This window comes from Anopheles nili, chromosome 3, assembly GCF_943737925.1.
Source record: "Anopheles nili chromosome 3, idAnoNiliSN_F5_01, whole genome shotgun sequence".
Classification (NCBI taxonomy): domain Eukaryota; kingdom Metazoa; phylum Arthropoda; class Insecta; order Diptera; family Culicidae; genus Anopheles; species Anopheles nili.
The window spans coordinates 45241356-45268097 of NC_071292.1; the positions used below are offsets into that span (position 1 = coordinate 45241356).

At 38.9% G+C, this 26742-nt stretch overlaps 1 protein-coding gene across 1 annotated transcript; it reads left to right on the forward strand.

Moving 5' to 3' along the window:
• The first annotated feature begins 912 nt into the window (after window positions 1-912).
• Window positions 913-26742, forward strand: LOC128722958 (protein rhomboid). The gene is made up of 9 exons (XM_053816653.1): window positions 913-1137; window positions 1239-1262; window positions 1357-1530; window positions 20519-20631; window positions 20883-21000; window positions 25628-25770; window positions 25891-26012; window positions 26119-26265; window positions 26432-26742. Exons 1-9 carry the CDS (start codon window positions 913-915, stop codon window positions 26740-26742), a joined length of 1377 nt encoding a protein of 458 aa, XP_053672628.1.

Consider the following 26742-nt stretch of genomic DNA (forward strand, 5'->3'; position numbering starts at 1 on the left):
ATTATAAATAAATATAATAGTTAATAATATAAAAATATATTGAATATAATAAAAAAAATAATAGTTATAATGAATATTTAAACACAGTATACCTATCTAAAACATACTTCGTTTAATGGAGTATGCTCATTTCATTTTTCATATTCAGTATGTTTATTTCATGAATTTGTCTCAATGTACAGCCTGATATATTACGATGTATAATAGGATAATTCTATGGACTATGAGGTAGAACATTGTTTTATTATAATTGAGATGATTTGGTCATTTCAATTTGCAGGCAGTTTTTATGTTGATGACGAAAAACGAGATAAAGTTATATTCACTTTGATATATACGTTTTGTTATTCGGTAACGAGGCTCATTGTTTATCCATTTATTAAATAGCAAAAATGCAGAATTAAAACGCATACTAAAAAAGTTACAAGCAATTTATGCCACGCATAGTACAAAATAACGTCCTAAAAAGCCTCTCTTCGCTTGTGACATGTTAATTAACATTTACAATGCTGAGGCCAATAATCATAACGATTTGAATCAGTGCACGCTCACTCATTAAAGTGGCTCAGAGAGAAGTCTCTTCTTTTGAAAACGCATTGTTACTTTACGTTCTTTTGATTTCAGTGTCTTCCAGTTCGCTTCACGTTTCTTATAAGTTTTGTCTAAATGGTGGACCCTTTTCTGGATGGCCGGCTACAGTAAAAAAACCAATAAGAGAGAAGGGTTACGTAGATGACAACAGGCATGATCATCTGTGGTGCAACAAATTGTGACTACTCTTATGATTTTCAACTAACACAACAACATCGAACCAACATTGTACAGAATGTTTATATTCTGAATCAGCCGCAGGCCACATCTCGAATGATGCATAGTTCTATCTAAGCTTCAATCCATGCAAACCAACGAGTCATGTGGTCCGGGTTTGATAAGGGCAGTGGGAAGCTGGATGCAGCCAGCAATAGTCAACAAGAAACACTGGCCGACATCGAGCACATTTCGACGATTGCCGGTTCGCTCGGAAGCATCGGGACAATCTCGCAGTCCGGCGACGGAGAACCGGTTTATGAAACAGACCACACCGATCTCAACTCCGAGTACGACGAGGTGGAGCTTCGCCGCGAGCTTATGAGAGATGTGAGTGTCGCCGTCACTTGTACCTTGCCAGACAGATCCCACCCACATTCACTTCAGCACGTTGACTTATGTTTCGTTCTTAATTTTACATCCACCCTCAGAAATGGCGCCAATTGTTCGATGCGGTACGTGCTCGTTTCCTAGAACTGGTCCTGATACCTATCGTTGCAGGCGTTTCAACCCGAGGTTTGAATTGCTATTGCTCTTTCCTCTTTACAGTTCGATCCAGAAGGATTTGGCGAAATTCCCGTGGACGAGTTTGTTGTAGCTCTCAAATCACCAGAGTTTCTTTCCAATGTACCACCTAACAAGCGTGACATATTGTACGATCGGGTGCTAAAAGCAAAGACCTCTAATGTGGAGTCCATCTCCTTTCAAGACTTTGTAAACGTGGTAAGTGATTTTTATTGTACTTTAGTTTTTGAAAATTTAACTACGTAAAGGCATATTTAAATTTTCAAGAAACAAATCATCGATCTTTTGATTTTAATTATACATTTTATACCGTAATGCATGAATTCCGAAAAGTATAAACTAAATAATATGCTAAAAATACATTTCAAGATTATTTTAAGAAATTAAGGCAAATAAATCACTTCAAATGGAAGTGTTTTAGTTTCAATTGAAATTTAGACAAAGTTTCTTTTGAGATGTGTTTTGGTTTTCATTGTATAATACAATTCTCAAACCTCTAAAATTTTTATCAACTACTTTCTAATCTCATGGTTTTTTTTATGTCGAATGTATACATCTTTATTGACTGGGATAGGTTCAGGAATATCGCTCTCAGACTCATGGAGTCCATCAAAAACCCATTAATGTGGTGTCTTCATTCTATTCAGTTATTATTGTTCTTTTATGCATCATTCTTTACGATATACTGTAAGCTCGTGGGTGTTCAAAACGCTTTAATAGAAGTCAGAGACAAAGCAAGGGCAACCGCAAATGGTCATTAGCATGTCGTTTCCAATATGTCACCCTCTCGCCCCAGCGAATAGGATAGGAAAAAACTTCTTAGTCACCATACAAAAAAGAAAAGAAAACTTTGTTTCCTCCGACATTAGATAATCTATCAAAAAAAAAAAGAAACAACAAAATGTCATCATCATTATTATTCTTCAGACCGTCACGGACACCGCCGGTGTCACCAGAATAAAAAGTTATTAAAAAAATGATTTTTTCTCATACTTAAATGACACGACCATGAAAGCAAAATTTACTTTATTTAGCGCAACATCAGGAAATAGTAGCAACTAAAACCATTTTATGTCAAAAACCTAAAATTAAAAAGCAAGGATTGCATAAATCTTAATACGACTCATTACAAATTCATAGAATGTCAATCATTAGTTTTGAATTGTATTGGATAAATTCTGTGTGAAAAATATAAATTTTTGTTTTACATATTATTAAAGTACATTTGCTTCTAATTGTACATCATAATCTTATTATGTAGACGAAAAGAAGACAGCAATAAATCATAGAAATAAATGAGTTAAAATTTACCAAGAAATGAAGTACTTTCGTGCCTAGAAGAAGTTATTTGAAATATTAGAAAATTAACTGTTAATGGAGAGATTCCAGCATGTCCTGTTCGGCAACTAGTTTATGCGTTAATGAGCGTTAATAAGGAAGCATCGGATCTCGACCGAATTGCTCGAAATAACGTTGGAAGCTTGGCAATGAGCAGCTGGTTTTTAAGCCCAATTTCTCGCTCAGCTGCTGCATTTCGGTTTTGAACATATAGTGACGTATAATTCATATACTTTCTAGGATATGATTTGCTTTCACGACGCAAAGGTGGCTTATGGTTTTAACTATGTCTCGCTGTCTTATTCCATGCCACGCGTTTGAACTGGGTTCTGAGAGACCCATAATAAGACGGCATAGTGTTAAAATAAAGTTGACATGTATTAATGAAGTGTCATTTTCGTGAAAATTGTTCACGGCCAGCACATGTCTGACGGAATTATGTATCAATTAATTTAGATGTCTCCGAGTCATTCTTGAGTGCTAAGCAATAGAAATTATCATTTCTTCTCGTGGTATCATGTTCATATCTCTTGGTCTCATGGACCATATTCCCTTAGAGAACGCAATAAAACATACATTAGTTTCTCTTAATGTAATTCTTTATTACATATTTTTTAGGTTTTATCTCTAGAATTACTTAATTTAAAAATTTGTTTTATCTTTTATGTAAAATCATGCCAAGAAGTGGATTGAATCATTTTAAACCAACTTTTTTGCAATTTTCAATTCATAAGTTAAATAAAACCAAAAACTAACAGATAAAAATAAGCACATGTTCAGTAATACTAAATTAGAAAGTTCACAGAGCGCCATAAATTGGTCAACACCTGTTTTGATACACAACGTCGCTGCTACGGGGAACGATCATTATTTTATTGACATTTTTGGGGAGCCTCACCACTTCTGCAAAGCAGCAGTTGGCGGCATCTCGTAATCACATTTCTCTTGAATCATACGTAACCTGATAACATGGTTTAGTGCCGCTGTTCGGCGTTTGCTTGAACGAGCACCGGCCCGCGGGATGCCATAAGTCGATGTAATGAGTCGATTTGTGTTTCTGCCGACCAACTGCTTCCTTTTCCCGTGTAACCTGATCGCATTTGGCCGCACGTGTCCGCGCATGCGTGCTTCGAACAGATGGGCTCGACTGGCCATGGCAAAGGAAGGCTCTTTCACCCGAGAACGTGCAGATCATTTACGATGCTCTCGAACACTATGCGATGCATCTGTTCTCGGTAGCGCCAGTCCCAAAGCAGCAATTGATGCTTCCGTTTTAACTTGAAAAACCGTTTTAACACGTTTGGTGAGTGCACAGATTCGAGTCAATCGAAACAAAAGTAGAAACATGTCAACGAAAAGCATGCCACAGTTCGGTTAAATTTAAATACATGTGAACTCTTGAATTACTCACTATTTCATTCTGACGACTAGCTCTTTTTGAGGGCCTTTATTAATTGTGTAAAATATTTAACGAAGATTTTTTTGTAACGAAGATTATTATAATATTACATTTAATTTCCACATTTATTATTGGGAAAAATAAAAAATGAGCAGGCGTAGCAATTCAATGTTCGTAAAAATGCTGGAAAATTTTACATAGATTTCGTTAGTCAGCCATCACTTAGCTTATTGATTGGTTAAAAGCATTTGAGAGTATCATATTATACTCTGTATCTTCTCGATCGTTGGTTGAACATGGTTCACGAACATATACAGTTCTGATTTGAATTGCGGCACGTACATCAAACAAATTTCGAAACAGCTTTTCCGGTCATAAATAAGACGAGCTAACACTTTTGAGAAAAGCAATAAAATATTTCCGCTACTCGTCGTAACCAAATTGATGAGGTCACGTGCATGAAAGTTTCAGCTGCAGGCTTAGGAATGAATCCTTCCTTTAACAACAAAAAAAGATCGTTAGTGGCATACATCTCACTAACCAAATTTGTATTGTTTGTAAACGTTACGTTTCATGGAATCGTATATCCTTCTATCATCCGCAGGAACTACATTTAGTTCAAAAAGAGTTAAATATTTTATTGTCTTTATCACCCTTGCAAGCTCGATTTGCGAAGCCACCTGTAACTTGACGAGGCACTTAGAGTGTGCATCATGTTATTCTGCATATTAATATCATAATTTTAATCAAAGTGGATCATTTGTGCGTCATTTGGGCAAACATATCGTTGTATTTTTAATGCAGGGATACATACAAGTTTTTATTTATTTAATAATTTATTTAGTTAAGGACGGTCAGGCCGCATTTAGAATTATTGTACTGTGGCAACATAATTGAATGCTATACGAAACCATTCTAACAAAACAATCTTTTTTGAATCTGTGAGTCTCGTGATTTCTCCAAGAACTTTCACGAGAAAATAATGAAAAACCAGTTTTCCATTGTGATCAATCTAATATCAACAATCACAAACCAGTTGCTTTACTTCATTTGAAAATGCAGCGCACAAAGTGCTTTTTGCATAATTCATGTTGGCGAATGTATCATTTTCGCCAATATTTACTGGCTGTATATATTGCTGCGTGGATCCGGCTACCAACCACGCGTATCAATCGTTCTAACCTCGCATGATTTTTCTTTCCTAAGTAAATTATATTGCAATGATAATGAGATAAAAAAGTATATAAAATCCATTAAAATTTAAATAAATTTAAATTCTCAATATATTAGACATACGTATTCAATATAGTGCTTGAAATAGCAACGCTATGTAAGTGTATGGGTCTATTCTTGTGTTTAGAAACCTATGCTGCTTGGCAATAGTAATTTACTTGCTCAACTTATACTAAAAATTCAAAAATAATGTCTAATAAATCTAAATTAAACCGTTTTTTATAGCAACAATAATCTAAAACATAATAAAAATACTGAAACATGAAAGAAATTTAATTAATGTGTCTTATACAGACCTGTTAGATAGTATTATGTACTAAACAATTATCTGAAATTGAATTTTTATTTATAAGTGCTTATATAAAATACTTCGACTAGACTTTGCGTACTTTCATAAAAAATAATGAAGTTCAAAATCAGTGTTTTAAGTTAGCTGCGCTTTTAGAATCCAAAAGTAACAAAACTCGGCAATAGAAAGAAGAGACACTAATTTTGCTGACCCCTTTAAAATGCGGTCTTTTTGGCCTTTCGATACGGAACAAAACATCAAATAATGGAGCCGACTGAGATGATTGTCGTTTCAAATGCCATACTGAAAAAAAAAATCGGAACCTTTTTTTTTTCGTTCGGAAGGCCCAAAATTTCCCACACCCAGCGGCGGTTCCGCCGCCAAGTGCCGTTCCGGTGTAGTTACCTATTTTCGGTTGTGTTTATTCTCCATTGCCTCCACAATACAACGGAACCGCTAATGATCGTGGGTGTCTTATGCTCACACTCCTATGAGAAAAGCTGGATCAAAGCAGATGGATAGAAAAGAATAACAATGACATAAACAAAAGAAAGGCATAGAAGCAGACGAATCAGGCACTGCGGCAGTCGGCAAACAACAAATGCAAAGTAGCAATGCAGCAGATGCTGAGGCAAGATTGCTTGGTGAATGCTCACGTGTAAGACGGCGTTAACCAAAGATAACGATCAAACTCAAGTGGCCAATCTATTGGGTGAGCTGGACAAATGGAAATACGATCGATAATGATTCCAAGGCGCATGAGCGATAATTCCTGTCGGCGGCTCCACAGTCTAGCAAAAACCATGATTGATTGGAGCCCGAAATCAATCAATACAGGGTAAATAAGCTTTCAAGGTCCAGGAGCCAAACGGACAAGAATCGTCGAGCCCCCAAGAAGACCGTAACAAAAGGTTGTCGGAGAAAAAAAAATGCCGACACAACAGCGAAGAGCAGTAAGACCTGAAAGAAAACGGAAATCTGGCACAAATCACGCCCCAGAAGTGTGGGAAAATGTCAGTTCCTCGTTGATCAACTCAAGTAAGCGGAAGCAGGAATCTCTCCTTGAGACGCAACTTCCGCATTCACCAACATCCAAACTCTCGGAAAGGTATTTAGAATGGGAGGGGGTGTGAACAAAATTTACAGGAAAAGCGAGGCGAATATAACGCAGCTTGCAAAGCACGTTCTTTAAAGTATTTGTTGAATGAAATCAAATGTTGCCGGGTCAATTAAATGTTATTACATACTTATGCCCATCATTATACATTTCGTACACCTTTCGAGCAAGCAGCATCCACCTTTCCACCTTAGACCTGCCAGCATCGGAATAGCTTCTGCTATGAAGCGAATGATGGTGGTCGAATGCGCGATCGATGAAGATATGAGCATCGAAGGCGAACTGATTGAATCCATAAAGATGCCTTGGTTATAGCATAAAGGCATGATCAAAGTTCGACCGGCCGAACGAAATGAAGAAAATCATGTTGAAAGTGGACTAAAGCAACAAGCGCAATATTTCGATTGTTTCCATAACACAAAGTATGACCGCGAGTGATTTTATGCTTATCTGCAAAAGAGAGCGAACGATTTTCGGAAGATGGTGGCATGTGGGTGAGGACTATTGGTGTTGATGGCTAATATACGACTTCGTCAATTAATTCGGATGAAATCGAAGAAACCTCCATTGCTACCGCGAGGTTGATTGGTTGAATTTCGGCACATTATTCATGTAAACCTTATTCTTACCATCCGCACTTTATGCATGCTTTGTATGAGGTACTTTGAAAGATCTTTTATGTTTTGGGATTGGCGATTCCATTTTTTTTAATGTTTCCTGTTTTTACGACGTCATCGAGCAATGAAAATGAGGGTATTATTTTTGGGAGGATAAATGTAAATCTGATAAATAAATCGAGAAGGAACTTTTCTACAAGTACAGTTCATACGAAGTTTGGATGTATAAATGTAAAATAAAAACGAAACTGTTTCCATACATCGTTTTTAGCTTCTGAACAACAAGATGAATACATAATCTGTGGCTTTCTACAAAGCATATCCATATTTTCGCTTATCGCGCTGAGCTTATCGAGAATAAGACAGTGTTTTTATCAAAATTCTTTATAAAAAGTTTAATATCCACAAATATGTATATTCCGCAACTGAAACTCTCAAGTTAGAGAGCGTTAAAAAGAAAGTTGTTAAGGGATTTGACAAATGATACCTTGTCCGTGCAACTTATTTCTCATTTATTATGTCACTCCTACCAGCATTGTTTCATTGGGTTTAATATATTTTTGTGTATTCTAGTACTAGCGCTTAGAATGCCTCAGAAAATTCAGTTACAAAAGGGTCGTAAAATGCCAAATAATCAGGGTTTCAATTATGCAGATTAATGTTTCGCTTTGGCGATATGTGAAACTGATGGAAATATGGACTTTCGATGTTGCAAGGTAATAGGCACCAATTACAGTCAAACTCTTGCATGGGAATTGAAAAATCAGGGTCGCCCGTGATGCTGCGTAATTGAAACTAATGGTGCAAGAAGCTCGAACTAAGATTGACTGGGTATTACTGCTGCATCACCGACCGTGGCAATCAAGTAGTAATATTTCTACATTGACGCTTGTCTTTACGTTGGTGAATGACTTGGATTGTTTTAATTTTCATGGGAAAATTTACTGCTTATGTACGGCTTTGTAAATTGGTAGCAATCTTTAGAAATACTTTGTACCAAAATTAACATATACTGGTTTTGGTTCTATATTCAACACACACTTGCTTGAGAATAAATTCTTACTGATCTAAAAGGATATGTGATGAAAAAATTAAAGCGAAATTTACGTCAAGCTTTTTCCAAAATTTCACAACCAAATATTCATTGAATATTATAATGTCTCAATAAATACTGAGCTAAAGTAAGTTAAACTGTGGTATTTTCTTTATGAAATTTATTTCATATTTAAATTTTATTATTTATTATTTTTAGTTTCATTCGAATCCACTCCATTCGCTCGCACATAGATATAGAAGAAAATTCCACAAACTTTATAAGCGCCAAAGCACGTATCACTTGTTTACTGGTAATTCATCTGTAACGGGAAGGGAATCAGATTTCATATCTGAAGCTACAACTTCTCGATGATGAGTAGCTTATTCCTTTTTGTTAACATCACGTCCCAAACATTGGGACAAATGAGGTTCTCATATAAGTTATTTCACATGCTATTTATGTTGCGACAAACATTTCTTCTTATTTTCCGATACGGAAAGGCATGCAACTCCCTGCATTCATGCTAGGATTGCTTAAAAGATCAAAACCCACATTCTTGTTTAAAAAAGATTACCGTACCAAGTTGATATGAATAATATTTTCCGACAGAAGACGAGACATGAAATATGAAGTTTTAATTTTGCATTTTATCCAAAAATTACGTGCCTACGGACAACTAGGCTGTCTTACAACAATCTATGATGAACAACATTTCTATGTTGAAAAAAATGTCAAAGGTTTCAGATTACCTCACACATCTTCAATAAACAGAGCGGTGACTTTAGAGGAATGTATCCTTTTTGATGGTAGTAATGAAATAAAAACACCACCTACGAGAGGGTGTGCAGTGTAAAAAAAACCAGCATTCCATCATCTGCAATTACGTGGAATTGAGGACCTCCATGCGGAAGAAAAGTAGAAAAAAAGGAACAGTAGAAAGGCGGTAGAGAAGAAAACGGGATCACCCACAGGTCAGTAGGGCAGGTAAATCAATTAGCCTCCTGGGACGTGTTTGTTTAAGGATACGACTGATTCCCGTCCTGTGTTGACATCGTTCGTGCCTTATGATTCGAGCCGGTCACGTATTTAGCAGTATGGTTGGTTGGGTTTGCGGCAAAGATCTTTTCTTCTTCTTTGCCGGCTTGATCCGCAATGGGCACAATGGCCAACGTAGGGCATGTTGTAACAACTTTTGTTAGGGGTTCCTGCCTATGCTTTAAGGAGCTCTCAAACCGCTTTCCTTTTGAAGCTTGGAACTTGGGTGATCCAAGTGTTTGGCGTTGTTGCAATGTGCAGAAGGATCTGCGCTAAGGATAAGTTACGGACGATTGCAGTAAGAATGCTAATATGTCTATCAGTAACGGTCACGCACAAGAGCGAGGATCAACGGGGCTTGTTTCCAGTAGTTCTGGCACACGGACTGTCCTTCTGGGAATGGAAAAGAGTTCCTTCCTTATCGGATGAAGAAACATGTTGATCTTTGAACGCGATCAATTATGATCGAATACACGTGAAAATATCCATAACAAACATGTCGGACCCGAGCAAAAGAAGAGATTTTTATATAAAATCTATGCCGAGGATTTGCATTAAAATATGTTTTGTTGCTTAGACCAAAAGCATATCCCATCTAAAAAGTTAAGTAATCCTAGAAAGTGTAGTTAAACTAAGCGGAAATTGTTTAAGGAAACATGTCATAAAATCCGCTGGTTAATAACAATAGCTTTTTTCATCAAATGATTTTAAATCATAATTACTCGAGCCTGCATACAAAAAAGGGCGCTCTCAGTAGAGGCGTCGATTGATCAGAACACACGATCGAGGATTTCTTATGTCATTAGCTGCTTCGGATGAACCGTATCCAACATCGATCGTGATTTTCCCGCCAAAGACAATCTGCGGTGGGTGGAGTTATGTTGCGCCCTATGATGTCCGGAGCGATTCTCCGCATAACGCACATGGCAGCTCATACCGGAGCATAACAAAATCGGAACAGAAGCGAGAAAACAACCGCGGGACCAGATGACGCGTGAACACACAGTTAGCATCCAAAATGATTCCCCTTCGGAACCAGCTGGACGAGCCAACCGGAATGAACTCCCTTTGGATGAACTCTTGAGTCTAGCTTCTCTCGCTGGTGCAGGTTTTCAGCTCTCTCAGCTCACTGCGCGCTCTCTCTCGAAATGCCTGCCGTCTGACGCTCGAAGTTCGCTCCTGACTTGGTGCAAACAAATTCGACAGTTTTTTTCCAGACATCGCCAGACATCGACGGAAGCGGGTGCGTCGAGACGATCGCATGCTTGAGCTCGAACACGGCCAGCTTGCACGTACTTCCTCAGTCTGCCAATCATACAAGCGATCCTGCCGGCAACGAGTGGCGTGTGCGCTTTGGAAAGAAATTCGATTTCGATCAAGTGAAGCTAGGCAAAGATCCGTCGGTCACCGTGCAAAAGACCAGACATTCCAGACGAGCGCAGAGTTTCTACGTGCGGTAAGCGAAACGTTGGCGGCGTTTGAAAGTTTGCTAGTGTGTGTTGTTCCGTACGTCTGAGCCGGATGAAAAGAAGCACGTGGACGCAAGGTCCTGCGAAACGATTGTTTTCATTACCGTGAATCCGCAGCGCTCGACAACAGGCGCTGTTGGGTAACAGCTCGTTGGAATTGAATAGTCGAAATCGTGGAATGTGCTGTGTGGCGGCGGGAGCTTAAGCCAAATAAAGAAGCGATGGTACACAATTTTCTGGAACGATAATTCGAAAGCCATCAGGTCGTTTGACAAAAGTGTGTTGTGCAAAGCGAAAGAAATAACCAAGAGGAATAATAAAGGAGCTACACCGGCGACGAAACGCATACACAGCTGCAGCATTTGGAGTCCGTGAACCGCTGGCTAGTGTTGGTGGGAAAGTAATTGCCCCGGTAGCTACAGCGACAGCAAAAAGTAATTCGTGTGTGCCAGGAATAAAAAGGAAATACGACAAATCGAGAAAGGAAGCACATGGCAGCAGAGTCCATATATCGTGCAGTTCTTGGTGTGCTTGCTAGGTTTAAGGTGGTGCGGCCTTTTTTCCTTCAGTTTTTCTAGATAATTCCTCAATTGGCTTCTATTTTGTGTTACGATACGCAAATAACCATGCCTATACGTTGTTCCTAGTGCTTAAAATCGAAGTAAAATTATTTTCACAATTTGTGTGTATCACCGAAGTTCGATAAAGTGTCTGTGACGAAAAAATTCAACTAAGTGCATTCAAGAAAGGTTATATGATGTAATAAAATATAGTGAACCCCGTGCCTTTATCGCATATAGGCTAGGCGAGTTTCTTGATGGTGAAATTGAGTGAAATTTTGTTGCAACCCTTTTGCTGTATTTCGTAAGAAGCGCTGTGATATGTGCAAAATTGGTGCAAGAAGATTAGCGCTACGTGAAGACGACTATTTGCTTCAGGAAGCAAAGTAAATATAATAATAGTTCAGCACGATAACAAAATCCAAATCGACGGAGGAAAAAAGTTGTCTCACGAAGACTGAGCTCTTTTACGACATCCTCATTTACTGACAATGTTCGGTAAGTTAAGTCATTCGATAAAGAGCAGTTATGGAGTTTTGAAATAATTTATTACTATCAGGAAGAACTATCGAAAAGTTCGGCATGTTTGCTTGATTTTCCTGATTCGTTTGTTTGTGTATCTCGGTAATGCTTCGTTCGTATTACACCTATTAGGATCTTATGCTGAAAGTGATACTAAATTGCAATATTACTTTTCTTTTATTTGTGGCTAAGGCAGGCTATAAATGCTCGTCATTGTTTCTGCATGATTGTTCAATGTTTTAAGGCCATTGTGAGCCTAGAGTGGATCAAATTGTGCACAGACAAACAAAAGATACTTGACTTGATAAGTAAGAATTTTTCTGGGTAACCAATGCTACTTTCTCGTGTCAGAATTCATGATATATTCTTTGCAAATGTACTGCGTTATTCAGCTCAAGTTTATGACTTGTTTGTGCCATATTTTTCAAGTTATATCGTTTGATTTTTATTGGAATAAACTAGAGCTCATCGTAACGCAGTTTGCACTTCCCCCATAAGAATGGACACGGAGAGTTTGTCTTACGTGTTTCTATCATCGCCGCCAAGGTTGCCAAATCTAGTTGCAAAGAAAAAAGGAACACACACAGTATGTACTCGCACGGAAAGATAAAGCAAACGAGACCAGGAAACAATTCAACGCGCACCCAGGGCTGGACAAACGAAAAGTGTTAGCTCCCACACGAGTAGTCTGGTTCCGGTTCGTTGCACAATATGTATGTGTCGGTGGGCTTATGCATGCGGTTCACAAGATATGATCAAAAAGGTGCTCGACGATGTGTGAGTGAAGATCTGAAGGAGTGCAATGTACCTGTATGCAGTGCATTGTAGGGGTGAAAAAAGGCAGTGGAAAGGGAAAAATAATTTTTTTTTCAATTAAACCCAGTGTGGAAGTAGTAGGGAAACCAGTATGAATAGTTGCAGAAGGCGATTTCCCACGTGAACTTTTCCGAACAGCCATTTGTTTTTCTATTCGCTATGTGGAAAAACTGTAACTGTTTCACGTAGGTGTGCAACGTGTGATGATCTTCCAGCGTAAGAAGCGCATTGTACATGTAAGCATATTTTATCTGGTTTGTTCGGGGAGAATTTAACGTGGCAACCAGATTATATGCGGCCAGAAAAGTGGTTCAATTCTAATATAACTCTTGTATTAGTCTTTCGGCGTTAGTATTTCTTATGATTGTGAAATTGCACTGTCATTAATCACAGTCAATCTTTGCTAAAATAGTTGGTGAAATGAATCATTACCATGCCAAACGCTTGAACAAATCTGAAGTAGATTAGTCATTGTTCAGATATTTTTTTTCTTTATGGCGGCAGACATCTCCGATAACGATTGCATCAGCAACACACAGGGCAACCATTTGTGAGCAATCGTAAAGTGCCGTCCCCAAAATCGTTTATCGGTGGGAAAAGAGTGGGTGTGTATTGGATGCAAGTACCATTGGAGGAGCATACCTTTATTCTTATCATGTTCGCACCTTACCGACTGGCGTCTTTCAGACGGATCGCAAATGTTTCTACAAAGTACATGTAGTTTCACGTACAGGTGTCTGAAAATGACGCACTGATTCAACATGTTAGTACACGATTGGGAATCTCATTGCGTCACTGGGTTTCTCGATGCTTACGATCGAATTCCGCTAAGTGACACAGCGTTTCAGAATCGATTTGTGAGTCACGTCAGAGCGAATGTTATTTCGAGAGAAAGTGTAGTTTTGCATGCGATCGATTGAATTGACAAAAAAATCAGTAGATTCATCAGTTATCAGTGTCGATATATCGATGGTAGTGTCACGCAGAAGATCGTTACGAAACACAACCGGTTGGTTAAAGCACGTGCTCAACGTGAGTCATGGCCAGCTTTGATTCGTGCAAAGGCCGTCGGGGAAAACCCTCGTCCTTGGCCTACTGTAATGGACAAGTCTAGCGTAGATCCACTGAGAGGAGAAGTAGAAATCTTGCAGATCGTAAAACACGTCTTTTGTGTGTGGCGCCCTGAGGAGTTCCCTCGTGAATAAGCGTGAATTAAGAAGCGAAAACTCGTAGCTTCTATGGTTTGGTTTTCGCTTTCTTTGAATGACCGCTTCAATCCGCTACTCATTCCCCTTGTATGGTCGATAGATAGCCTGGCGCTATCTTCCTCTTTGGGATTCCACCAACTCGAGCTGACATTCGATCCCTTAAGCCGGCGGGATCTTCGTCGATAGCTGCCTGTTCATCAATTCGCTTCTCTCGTAAGAACAAATGAAAAAAGCGACGAAGAAAAGGTTGGATCACAATTAAGACTTTCAGCTTCAGGTCTCGCGTTCGATTGCGTGCATTCTACCGTCGTGGTGAGGCTATGGTGAAGGTGGAAGACCACCGTTCTCGAGGAAAGCGGGAGTATTTAATCACGCCCATTTTCAGCGCCCATTCTATTGGGAGGGTGTGAGGTCCCTCTGACTGCAGGCTGACTCTCAATTCGACCTTTCAATCATGATCATGGAGCCGAACAACGCGTGGCCAGCCAACGCGTATTTGACCAGCGCTAATAAAAGAGGCGTTTGCTGTGGAGAGTGCAGTGAAGCTGGGTATGAATGAAATCTTGTTCTCAAGTTCCTCAGAGCTAGACACTCGTGGGTAGGTGTAGTGCCGTTTTTATGACTCCTTTTAAGCTCGATGTGAGGTTTGGTCAAAGTAACTGCGCGTAAAATTTTCAAGCAGGTTTCTTCAAGTAATGATCATCGAGCAAGTTTTTATTCTTCGTTGGGCAGAATTGGCTGCTTACGGTAATCATACTATGCGGTAGTGCATTTTCCTTCGTTGAGGTTTACTCGACCTTCAGATTAACCAATTTAATGTGCAGGAAGTGTGTTTGTATGTTTGTAGAACTTGAATCTTACACGGTTTACTCCACATCCAAAGCACTCTCTCCTCTGTCGTTTCGGTGGTGTATAGTCTTTGTATGTTAAACGGCTTTTAAAGAGTAAAATGTTAATGAGTTTAAGCTGCCAAGACGGTGTTGTTTAGTGAGTTTGCGTAGGTATGTGTTGATTATTGTTTATTCATCTACAACTAGGGTGGATGTGAAGGTGCGAAATCATTGACCGCGCTTTTACCCTACTATTTTGCGCTCTGATTCATTTTGATTGAATTCTCTTTTAGACGATAGTATATATATATAAAACACAAGAGCGAAAGAGAATTAGAGCCGTGGACACATATTGAGACAAGAGCTGGAGGAATGGTAGACTAACTGTAGCAGCAAAAATAAACACAAAACGTGCTTTATGTTCATTAACAAAAAAACGGAACACATCATAGCAATGCCCCTTTCGCACGAGTCAGGCTTTGTGCTTGTGCGCTGATTGATGCGGTTGGTTGCGGATGCGTGGCCCAGAAGCGACCGTGTGCGCTCGTCACTTCCTCCACGTAGCAGCCAATAGGTTGCGGAATTTTCACTTGCTTGCTGCTTGCGAAGAAATTTCCAAAATGAGCGCTTACTGCGCTTGGGAACATAAAATAAAAAAAAATAACAACAGCACATTGTTTGCTAAAACAATCCAACGAAAAATAAAATAGCAGATTAGAGCTGAAGGATTTCGTTGGACTGCATTTCCCACAGTAGTGTCCATTTGTGAAAGTTTGTTGCTGATGCTTTTGTGATTTAACTGAATATGCTTTTCATGTTTTCCGTAGTATGTATGCAGCATGACGGATTTTTCATTGATGCTGCTTCTCTTTCCAACTGTTCGCAAAGCTGGCTGGAATTAATGTATAAGCTTTAATCGCTGAAATCTCCCGAATGGATGCGCTCCACTTGCTTCGCGCATTGTTTTGTGAGAGATGCATTTTACTGTTGCTTTTAGTTAGGAGCGACTCGACGCGATGCAAAGGGCGAGCTTTAATTGCGCACCTATCATGATGAACACTAGTATTGAGGTGGTTGATAAATTTCCATTTTTAATTTATGCATCCACTAATGATGTCTAGTTTATTCGGTCAGCAACCTTGTATGCATTTTTTTTTACACGGGAAATACATTAAAACGCACAGAATCCGATGAAGGTACAATGCTTAATAATAGAAAGGAGCAATTGGAATATACACCTCCTGTGTGTTTTGAAGTTGACGTTCTCTTTCGGTTTTCTCATGGCTCGTCTGGTTACAATTCGCCTGTGTACTGTATTCGTTAGCGGTTACATGGCAGGTCGTATGGATCTGGCCTACCTCTTCCGGTGTTTTAGAACCGATTACACGTGGGCCTAGACGCCTGCGAGACATGAATAAATAAACGATCACAGAACGCGTGGGAAGTCATAGTATACTGCGAAGAATCATACTTTGCAAATAACCGAGGAAGATGAAACGAAAGGATTGGTAATAAATATATATATTGGAGTGGCCTACATAATTCGAACGTAAGCTGTTCGAGGGCGGATGATCGCATTCAGCGCGAATGAATCACTGTTCCATTCGACCCATGCAATATTGTATTAGCAAGGGTTCGGATTATTGTTGCTTTGTGCTAGCTAGAGCTCTGCCAATGTGCTCAATTTTGCGAAATGAAGAGTTTTGGTGCGTAACTTTTTACTTGTTATAATAAATTTATGTTAAATTTCCGTGAAATTTAACATCGTGTTGTTCCAATTATGATATTATTATATTTGATTTGATGCAGATTTATGGTGCGCTTAGCTGAGTTCCATGCTACAATGCATAATGAAATTAATGCTCGTAAAATTATGAACGTGAAGCTTTGCTTTTAAGTTTTTCCGTTTGCATTGTTTAAAAAGTATTTTATGTGGTGATTATTTTAATGACAATTTCATAATTGTAATATGAAGCTGACAATCAATTTAAATCATCGGTATATATTTGAAAGGATAGAGCAAATAATGAATGTTTCATCACAGCTGTTATCTAAGCTGATCTACGTAAAATGTAACTAATTTATGAAATGATAGAAACTTTTCCTTAGCTTATTGTGTTTGATTTTTGAAGGATTTAGCTTTCAGAACGCTACATTTTTGATTAATTCCGATTTCAACAGCAACAGTTTTTAAATTGCCCTTTTATCCACTGGCGCAAAATTTTTCACCGTGTATCGCCACGCGATTAAAATACGAGTTTCCATCATGTCGCGAACGAAATGAGTATGCTCAGTAATGAGAAGAGTGAATTGTTGCCAGATGCCTTCCTCGGGTTACATCTGCATGTTCGATGGGGTAGCGTGTGCGAGCAAATGGCACGAGATCGCGAATCGCGAGACCACCAGGTGATTCCCATTTCTCAAACGAACCAGTTTAACTGAAAGAACGAGAGACACGATGACTACTTCGATCACGCTGATGATGATGATGGTCGGTGGAGGTAATGATGATGTAAGAAAGCGGCCCGTGAGCGTGCCGAAGGAGCTGTTGGAATGTTTATGTTTGGCGCACGCAGCCACACAAGGATTGGTGATGAAGAGAAAAACCTGATTTTCTACCCAGCAGCTGCTGCTGGCCGAATCTTTATGCTATTTTCTTGCTTATTCCGCCTTCCCAGTTGATAAGAAGGTAGGTGGTCGTGTGTCGTATAACGCTCCTTGAAATGAACGGTGAAAATACGCCAAAATTGCTCAAGTTCTCTCGATGATTTCGTGAAGAAGGATGGTCCAGGGAACTGCCACACTAAGGAAAGTGTTAATTAAGCAACCAGGCCAAACCAAATTCTTAACATGACAAAATTTCTGTAATTTCATACAGCAATTGAGGCATACAAAATTTGTTTGAAATTAATGATGGTTTATTCTAAAATTCAAACATTCAAACATGTTTCAAAAGTTGTTTTATGGCAGGTGCTAGCTTCTTTGAAAAGTATGCAACATATGCATATTTCTATCAATTTTCCTACAGGTTCCGCAGGTGCCGTTTGATATCAAAAAATGAAATGTCTAAAAGGAATGTTGATTATGTTAGGGAGTGCATACATCGAACGCCCCGAAGATCCATTGAACGGCTGTGTATTTTTTTTGCACTTGGACATGGGGACACATGAAACAAAATGGTTGGATGAACGTTCAAGATATTTTTGTAATTTGTGTTAGATATAGAAGGCTGCAGGTGCTTTTGAAAATTTCACAATCATTATTTCTGGTGTAAATTTGGGAGTTTTTGCCTTTTCGAGCACAACATATCAATGGATAATTAGATGGAGTGGAACTGTTCGGTTACACGTACGCTGACAAGAATAATCATTAAGCATAAAACAGTTAGTTTCACAAAAGAATGTGTGTACGATAGACAGTATTCTGAATACCACGTTTATGAAGCTTTTTTTATAAACCATGACTATTTTTCTTGTATGTCAAATCTATGGATTTAATTTTTTAAAAGTAATAAATAGTTAAAAACAATCATTGCAGCGTTCTAAAATGCTATGATCTAAGAAACACTCAACGCTAATTTTACTTATTAGGTTTGCTGTGTTTTTTTGTGTGTTTGTACATACAATGTATTATTAGTTTTTGTTGAAAGAATACAAACTGTTATCAAAAGTAAAATGAACTACTGTGTAGCTACTGTGTTTATATATAATGCGTGCATGTATTATAACGATCAATCGAAACAACCGCCCGCAATCTAAACCTGTGAGCTTCAAACACTCCCGATGCATCGTAGCATATCAGCAGAAGGAAGAAGGTGTGTTTGCTCTAGATAAAATCACGAGCGTGTGTGTATTCGAAAAAAAATGCCGATTTCCTGTTCTACATTCGAACTCATTTCCATGTCTGACAGGGACGGCATGACTGTAGGTCAAATATTGAGTTTTGGCGTTAGCGGCTTTCCTTTGGAGGAGTTTTGTGTGAATTTCCCACCCTCATTGACCTGTGCGCATTAAATGGGTTGCGTGGAGTAGGTTGAGGCAATAATTGGTCAAAATTGTGGCCCTTCCGTCATTCCCTCTATCGCTTGTGAATCTTTACCCCTCTTTTCCGACGAATGCATCATCATCATCTTGCAACGGTTCACCCTAAAAGGCGCGGGCAGCTAAAGACTCGTAGGCAGGCACCTGGTAAGCGGTACTTTGTCAGAATCGGAAATGACTTTACCCTAGTGAAACAGATAGGTAAATTATATCGTGCTTCGGAAATAGGCAGAAACTAAAAGAGTTCATGGTGCGGTTAATACCCCACTGTGCGATGTAATGTGCGACATTAATTCATTTTACTGACATGAATTTTATGCTCCCCTTGTGGAAAAGGCTTCTCTTCAAATTAAAATACGATAAAAAAACGTTTGAACTGTTAAGAATAAATAACTGCAAAACAACTGGTACTTGAAACTGATATTAATCCGTATTAATCCTCCAGTATTCTAGATTTGGATACAAAATGGATCCGATTATGTGTTTACCGCGCACACTAGCGAACATAAAAAAAAACGTTGCATCACTCCTACGTAATGAGTTTGGGATGTGAAACGGACCATCTTTGAAGTAGCTGTTGTGTAACATCTGAAGTAGCCGTATATTCATATCCGTATACCTATTCTCCTCACTTCTTGTGCACTTGCTTCGGTTTTGGTGATCCTTGCCCGGACGCGAGACCCCGAGAAGTGTATTTAACTATTTCACTTGATCTCGAGCGTAAACGCACCAACCATCCAACGACTGTTAGAATTATGAAGTGTGAAAATGCCTGTCGATTACTAACCACAGGTCCAATTATAGTCAATGTTTACATGCCTGGCGATTGCGGTAGTTAATAATAGCTCGTAATGAAAATAAACTGTTCTGGGGCAGCTCTTGAATTGGCCACAGAAACGCGTGTCGGCTGTCGAATGAAGATAGGAAACAGATTCAATAGTAAGTGTATCGTCTGGTGTTATCTTGTATTTGCTGGCGGGATGTTTTACCTGTTACTCGATGACGTGGAGTGAAGGTGCGTTCGAACAGGTCTTTCAACAGTCGTGTGCTGAACGGCGCGTGTGAGGTGGATATTGATGAAAATCATGTAAATATTTAAAGCCGTCGGGTCATTTGCACTAAGCGCTATATAGTTAGTGCAATGCGTTCCCAAAGTGACTTACTACAACTTAACAAAGCGAAGTATACATTTTGTTTAACTAATGCGCCTTTTTTATCCTACATTACACTTAACCTTGCGTAAATTTAAACATTTTACAATGTATTGAAGATATTTGCAACGATATAAAAACATACGAAATTATTTTTATATCATTGCAAATATCTTCAATTTTATTTGAATGTTATACAATGATTGTATTTGCTCTAATGATTGGAGTATATATCTTGCAGATCGTTGGTATGAAAATATATGTATTGCTATAATGTACATATTTTCTTCTAATTTTAATGAGATGTGGTCTATTTCTAGTATTGACTGCCCCAATAGAGACATTTTATTTTTCCGTTTAAAAAATATCGTTTTGTTATCCTTTGATAGTTGCTGAAACTTATGCTATATTTATTGATCCATAATTAAAACGACTTGTAATGAACAAAAAATTTTTTTATTGTTATTTTTGAACAAAATAAGTGAACGATTGTATAACATATTGTCTGTTTTTATTTTGTTTTTAGATGAGCGGCAAGCGTTCGCGTAGCTTCAAATGTGCAGTGCATCATCGCGATCGAGAGGTTTGTTCTGAGAACGATTTTCATCTGTTATTTGAAAATCCACCATTATTCCGCAGGTAAGTTCGAATGCAATATAAAATAGTTGACATGCGCATAGCGTTGCATTAATTTGATCTCATCCCAAGATTGAATTATGTTAATTTGACTGATCATCTGTGATTCGGATCTTCATTTTCATGTTTGACTTTTTGCTTCACAACCATTGCAACGATAGGATCCGATAGGATTTGACGCTGCTCTTGCATGGTTTTGGTGTTTTGTATGGGATTTGTATTTTAATTCGTTTCTCTATCTTTTCCTTCTCTAGGATGGTGCACGTAATTGCAATGGAAGTGCTCCCCGAGGAGCGGGATCGGAAGTATTATGCAGACAATTACTCATGCTGTCCACCTCCGTTATTTGTGATATTAGTTACAATTGTTGAGGTATGTATCATTTTTGCTTATTTATGTTAGATTTCATTAGATTTCATTAGGAATGTTCTCACTTCTGCCATCGTTATTACGTTAAAGCACGTAGGCGCAAAGGTCGAAGTCTGCAAACAAATTCTGCTAACTGTATAACCATCTTTGGGTGGGTAACGTTGTTCGAGAGCATTGTTGAATCCAATCGATGCAAATTGAAGCCGAAGAAATGGAAAGGGGTTTGTCGCTTAAACAATCGATGTAATCTTTCGTTCATCAGTACCACTAACATTCTCTTCTATGTCTATAAAACGATTGATCGAATTGTTTACTTTTGAATAATGATGGGTGATTGGTTGGACATTTTCGATGAGAATAGGAAAAGAGTATTCAGTTGAAGTACACAAAATTGCACAAAGATGGGACTTGAATGAACTGATAGAGATGTAACAAACTTGTAAGTAGCAGCAATGATAATATCAGTCACTACACAGAGTGTTTCGAGGTTAAGATGTGACAACAATGTTGTTTGATTTTCTCACGTTCTTGTTGGGAATGAAACATTTGCAGATCAAAGTCGTTCTTGACTCTGGACCTAAATTAACATTAAAATCAACAATAACTTCTATTCATGAGAGAAATCGTTCCTCTGCACTCTCCGGGAAGAGTGGGTTATGTGTAATTTTTAATAGTAATCCTGTGTGCGAGTGGAAAGAAAGTAAAGCCAGCCAAAAGTTCGTATTTTAAACTGAAATAAAATTACTTAAAATGGTTAAATACCATAGAAAAAAAAAACAATTATACTTCGTATTCCATGAACAATGAATACTTGCATTCAATAAAAATATTAATAAAATAGTTCCTTATTTTCATAAATCACACGTGAAAACACCATCACACACCACCTTATCTAGTTTCATGAAGTACTGACGATCGATCGTCATGAGTTCTTGGAGATCTCCCACTTGATCATATGACGTGATTACACGGAAGCGGATGTTGTCACTCTTTTCTTCTATTCTGTTTTACTTTTCTTTTCGGGTGTTGTTGATGCATACTGATCAACATCGTTGCACGATTCATCGCATCAAGGGTGCAGAAGTTCAGCTGCGTGTTGGTGGTATGTGCACTTCCTGTGCACCGCACGGCACGTACAAATTCCAATAGAGTTTTTTAGAGTTTAGGAAACATAAACGCACCGGAACTGCGTTGGGATGAGCGGAAAGAAACGGAAAGAGAACGAGAAAACCGGGCAAGGCTGCTATTCGCTGTGACTCACCATCAGTAAGAGTGCGTTCCGGTGTGTTCGTTTTTTTTTTCAACAGTTGAACCAGCTGATCTGTTTGTGGTCATCGCAGAGGCGCATGGGTTATGGGTTTTATAACCGCACCTGCTGGCAAACCGAATGAGGATGTAAAGGATAAAGGGACTCTCTTCCGGTTTATATGCTTTTGGCTTTGCTGCCAGCTGTGTGTGTGTTTTTTTTTCGATGGATGCTTTGCGTTAAGTTTAGTGTTTCATGAAGAGCCATGTGATGTTTTCTTGATCCTTCTGCTCAGTCAGTGCTTTGAGTTTTGCTTTGGTAAAGTAAGGTACGTTGTCTGCTCTTAATCTGGCAGTAAAAAAAGGGATAAGTAGGTAGGATAAACGAGAAATCGTGACTTACCAATCATCGATCAGCTTGATTCGAACAGAGACCTGCTTGTGGCAGTTGCACTTGCATCAATCAAATAATGATGAGCACGCGACCACAAACGCCGCCGTGTCGGGTTCTTTTTTTTACGGCTCATTGGAGTTGAGCAGAAATGATTATTGTTCATGAGCAAATATTGTTCTTGCTTGATTTGGTGATTGATTGTTGATGAAACATACGATGAGCGTTTGCGAAGGACGGTACATGTATATACCGGAGATTGCTAAAGAAATAACACTTTGTTGCCACTACTTGTTACAACTTTGTTGCAAATAAACCGTCATGCCAAATGTCGTTTAAAATGTCGTTTTGTAAGTTTAGTTCAATCAATTTGTATTCATATATTACTATAATTTTCATCGATTTCGTATATGGTTTGTCTGCTTTATCATATTTTGCGGACATTCGATGATGTTTAACAACATGGAAAAGTTAGTAGTTTTGTTATAACGCAAAGATGTCTAAAAACTCTCTTCCCATCAAACTTCGAATAGACAAACGAAGATGTGAACCGTAACAAATAGATCTACATCGTCTGTTCTGATGTGCTACCCAAGATACTTTTCACTTTGTGGATTTGGTTCATGTGAAAAAGAAGCATGGCCAATTGTAACGGTGAAGTGTTTCGAGTGAATTAGAAACAATATTTTTACCACGCCTGTGGGAATCATACGTCGCAGAGGATGGCAATTAGTTCCGTATGGATTAATAACTCAGCCAACGGTTAAAAAAAGCAAACGAAGTAAAGCATAGTACATGAAACAGAGGAACCAAAATAAAACGAGAATGGACCTCATCGACCGAATTGCGATTCGTTAATAAAATCAAAACATAAGCACCTGCACAAACGTTCACCAGTGTTAGACATACGATACGTTTGCTTCAATTGTTTTACCGAGACTGGATTGTTAACTTTGGCTTGCTTCCTTTTTTGCCACCTGTCGCTCAAACAGCGATTGCTGTATGGCTTTAATTTTCTTTTCAATGTGCGGCTACGAAATGGAGCATTTTCAGAGCATTTGGGAGTGTGTACACCCTGATAAAACAAATCGAAAGCTACAGGTTTCAGATGGATGATGCTTCATCTGCACCTCTGGTAGCTTTATGCGCCCTGCGCCGAACTCGCAAGTGTTAACAATTTGTGGCAATGAATCTGTAATATATACGTATTAATCGATGATTGCTGTTTTGATTTCGGCTACGCAGTTTTCTGGTGTATAATGCGGAAAAGAACTCATTATTTCCACATATTTCTCTGTCCGTTACGCTTTTCTCTCGATCGCTCGTTCTCTTTCTTTTCGCCTTATGTACCAAGAACGAGGCAGATGGCGCCTCCATGGACGGGATGATGTGGTGCCAGCGAGTCGAGACAACGGTATTCACGATTAGCTGAAACTACCGTCGAATGCTCTCTATCAGTAGTTATTTCCAACACCGAAATAATGTTCCTGTTGGTGATTGAAGATGCCGCACTGGAAACAATTACTGTGTTCTGTTCTATTCGACGATCTGGAGCTCCGAATCGAAAGTTAAAATTGCTTAAGTGATCCAGTCTCACGACCAGCATGGTCTCTTCTGGTGTGCCTTGGCCGCCCAGTTCGAATGGAAGAATGCTGCTAATGCACCGATAATGAGCTAGATGAGCAAATAATTCTGGCGAGAAGCGTATTGATTTTATTAATAATCCGAGCCTTTCAGACCCGATCAAACTAATCTCTCTCGTATGAGGGTTATTGTACAGCTTCCGTATCCGTTTGCACCTCGTGAAACTCCATAAATCACTTTGGCATGAACCAGGAAGATTCGATGCACTCTCGTGGAATCTGATCAAGTTTACACAACAATGTTGGACTGAACAGCAACGAGAAACAATTTCATTTGATAACAATAATCTGCGTTAAGCAAATTGGTAATCGGGCAAATGCTGTGCCAGAATTCCGCAAATATAGTATACACCATAGCTGAAAGTTATGTCGGATCGGAAGAAATAATATCGTTTTATAAAAAAAAAACTAAGTGAGAGCTGAACCAGTACAAAAGGTGTCAAAAATGTCCTTGCTTCTGACAGCTTCTTTGCTCCTGTCGGTAGCTTTCTCAAAATGAAAGAAGATATAAGTGAAATCACTTACACCGCAACCATTAGAAGCGAGAAAACCGACAGCATGAAACAACATCATTGTGGGAAAAAGAGAAATGATTTATGACAGTTCTAATATGAGTTATGATCCCAAAAGTGCTTTTCTTCTTCATGTCGGGAATGTCCTTGGATGCCGACATACGAGCGCGTGTCGTTGGACGTCCCTATTTTATAAATAAATGCCAGGAGCGAATGTTGATGGTGTAGATCGTGAGAAAGTGGCTTAAATATAAGGTTAAACTGCTAGAATCCCCCAAGCAGAATCTCGCGATCGAGCGTATCCTTGTTTAGATCGCAGATGCTCAAATTGAAAGAATTTCATTGATAAACTCGCAGCGTGTTGTTTATGAACGAACGTAGGGGTGTTGTTTGGATTTCTTTTGGATTACAAACAGAGGGCGTCTGGTTTTGCGATCGATTTTCCGGATTACTATTTGAAGTGATCGTGCGATCAATGTTGCAAATCCACCGCACACAATCATTACGTTGCAGCGGTTTGTCGGAATGTCGTAACGTATGCTCCTGTGGCTGAGGCTGGAGGTTCTATTTTCTGCCAGTTTCGATTTCCGTTGTTTATCTGATGTACGTATGAATGCAAAGCTAAATTTAGCCAGCATTACTTCCTCGAATTTCCGCTCCAAGATTCAGTTACCTGTTTTGCGGCGCTTTCGGAAACGTACGTCAGCACGTATGTTGAATTGAAATGTTTGCTCTATAATGATCACCTTCTAATGATGTGAAAGTTTTTTTTTATATATCCTGTGCTGTCTATTCCCATCTGAGGATCTACAATATTTCCCTTTTTTTGTATTTTGCAGCTCGGATTCTTTGTCTACCACTCATTGACGCTTGGCCCAGCGGATCCGGCCGGACCGGTTCCGATCGATTCGATGTTCATCTATCGACCAGACAAGCGACAGGAGGTATGGCGATTCCTGTTTTATATGGTCCTTCATGCAGGGTAAGTGTTGTGTAGAAAGAAATAAAAATTAATTATCACCTCGAGAAAAGATTGCTATGAATGATGTAAAAATTTGCGAAAAACTGATAAATTATGTTTATTGTTTCCTCCTTGATACAGATGGTTCCATCTAGGGTTTAATCTTATTATACAACTGCTTGTTGGGTTACCATTAGAGATGGTACACGGATCAGCAAGAATAGGTTGTGTATATCTAGCAGGAGTCCTGGCAGGATCGTTAGGTAAGTGATATTCCAACAGAAAATTGAAAAATAACTCGCAGTTGTTTTTCAAAAAAGCTTATCAATTGCTTTATTCTTTATTTATTTTTTTTTTGTGTCCGTAAAGGTACCAGTGTGTTCGACCCAGAGGTGTATCTTGTAGGTGCCAGCGGGGGTGTATATGCTCTTCTTGCAGCGCATCTAGCAAATGTCATGTTGAACTACCGCAACATGCAATATGGTGTTCTCCGATTACTAGCGATATTTCTTTTCGGTAAGTGAATCTTCATAATAATCTCTTTTTATGTTTGCGCATTATCGTCAAATCAGTGCCTGCAACATACAAACTTTTCTTTTGTTATCAAAGTGTACTGCTTTGTTTCGATTTTTTTTTCATTTGTTTGCTTATTATATTCTTGCTTTATTTTCACAAACATTAGCATCCTGTGACGTTGGATTTGCGATATACTCCCGGTATGCGGTGGAACCAGCCAGCGGGGCGCCATCAGTTTCGTACGTGGCGCATCTCACCGGAGCACTAGCAGGACTTACTATCGGCCTGCTGGTGTTGAAGAACTTTGAGCAAAAGTTGCACGAACAACTGCTCTGGTGGGTTGCACTCGGAGTGTATGCGGCTTGCACGATTTTCGCAATCGTGTTCAACCTGCTCAACACCGTCACCGTTCAGAGGCTCGAGGAGGAAAGCGAGGAGGTATTTAAGCAGCAACTATTTACCAATTTCGGTTTCTAA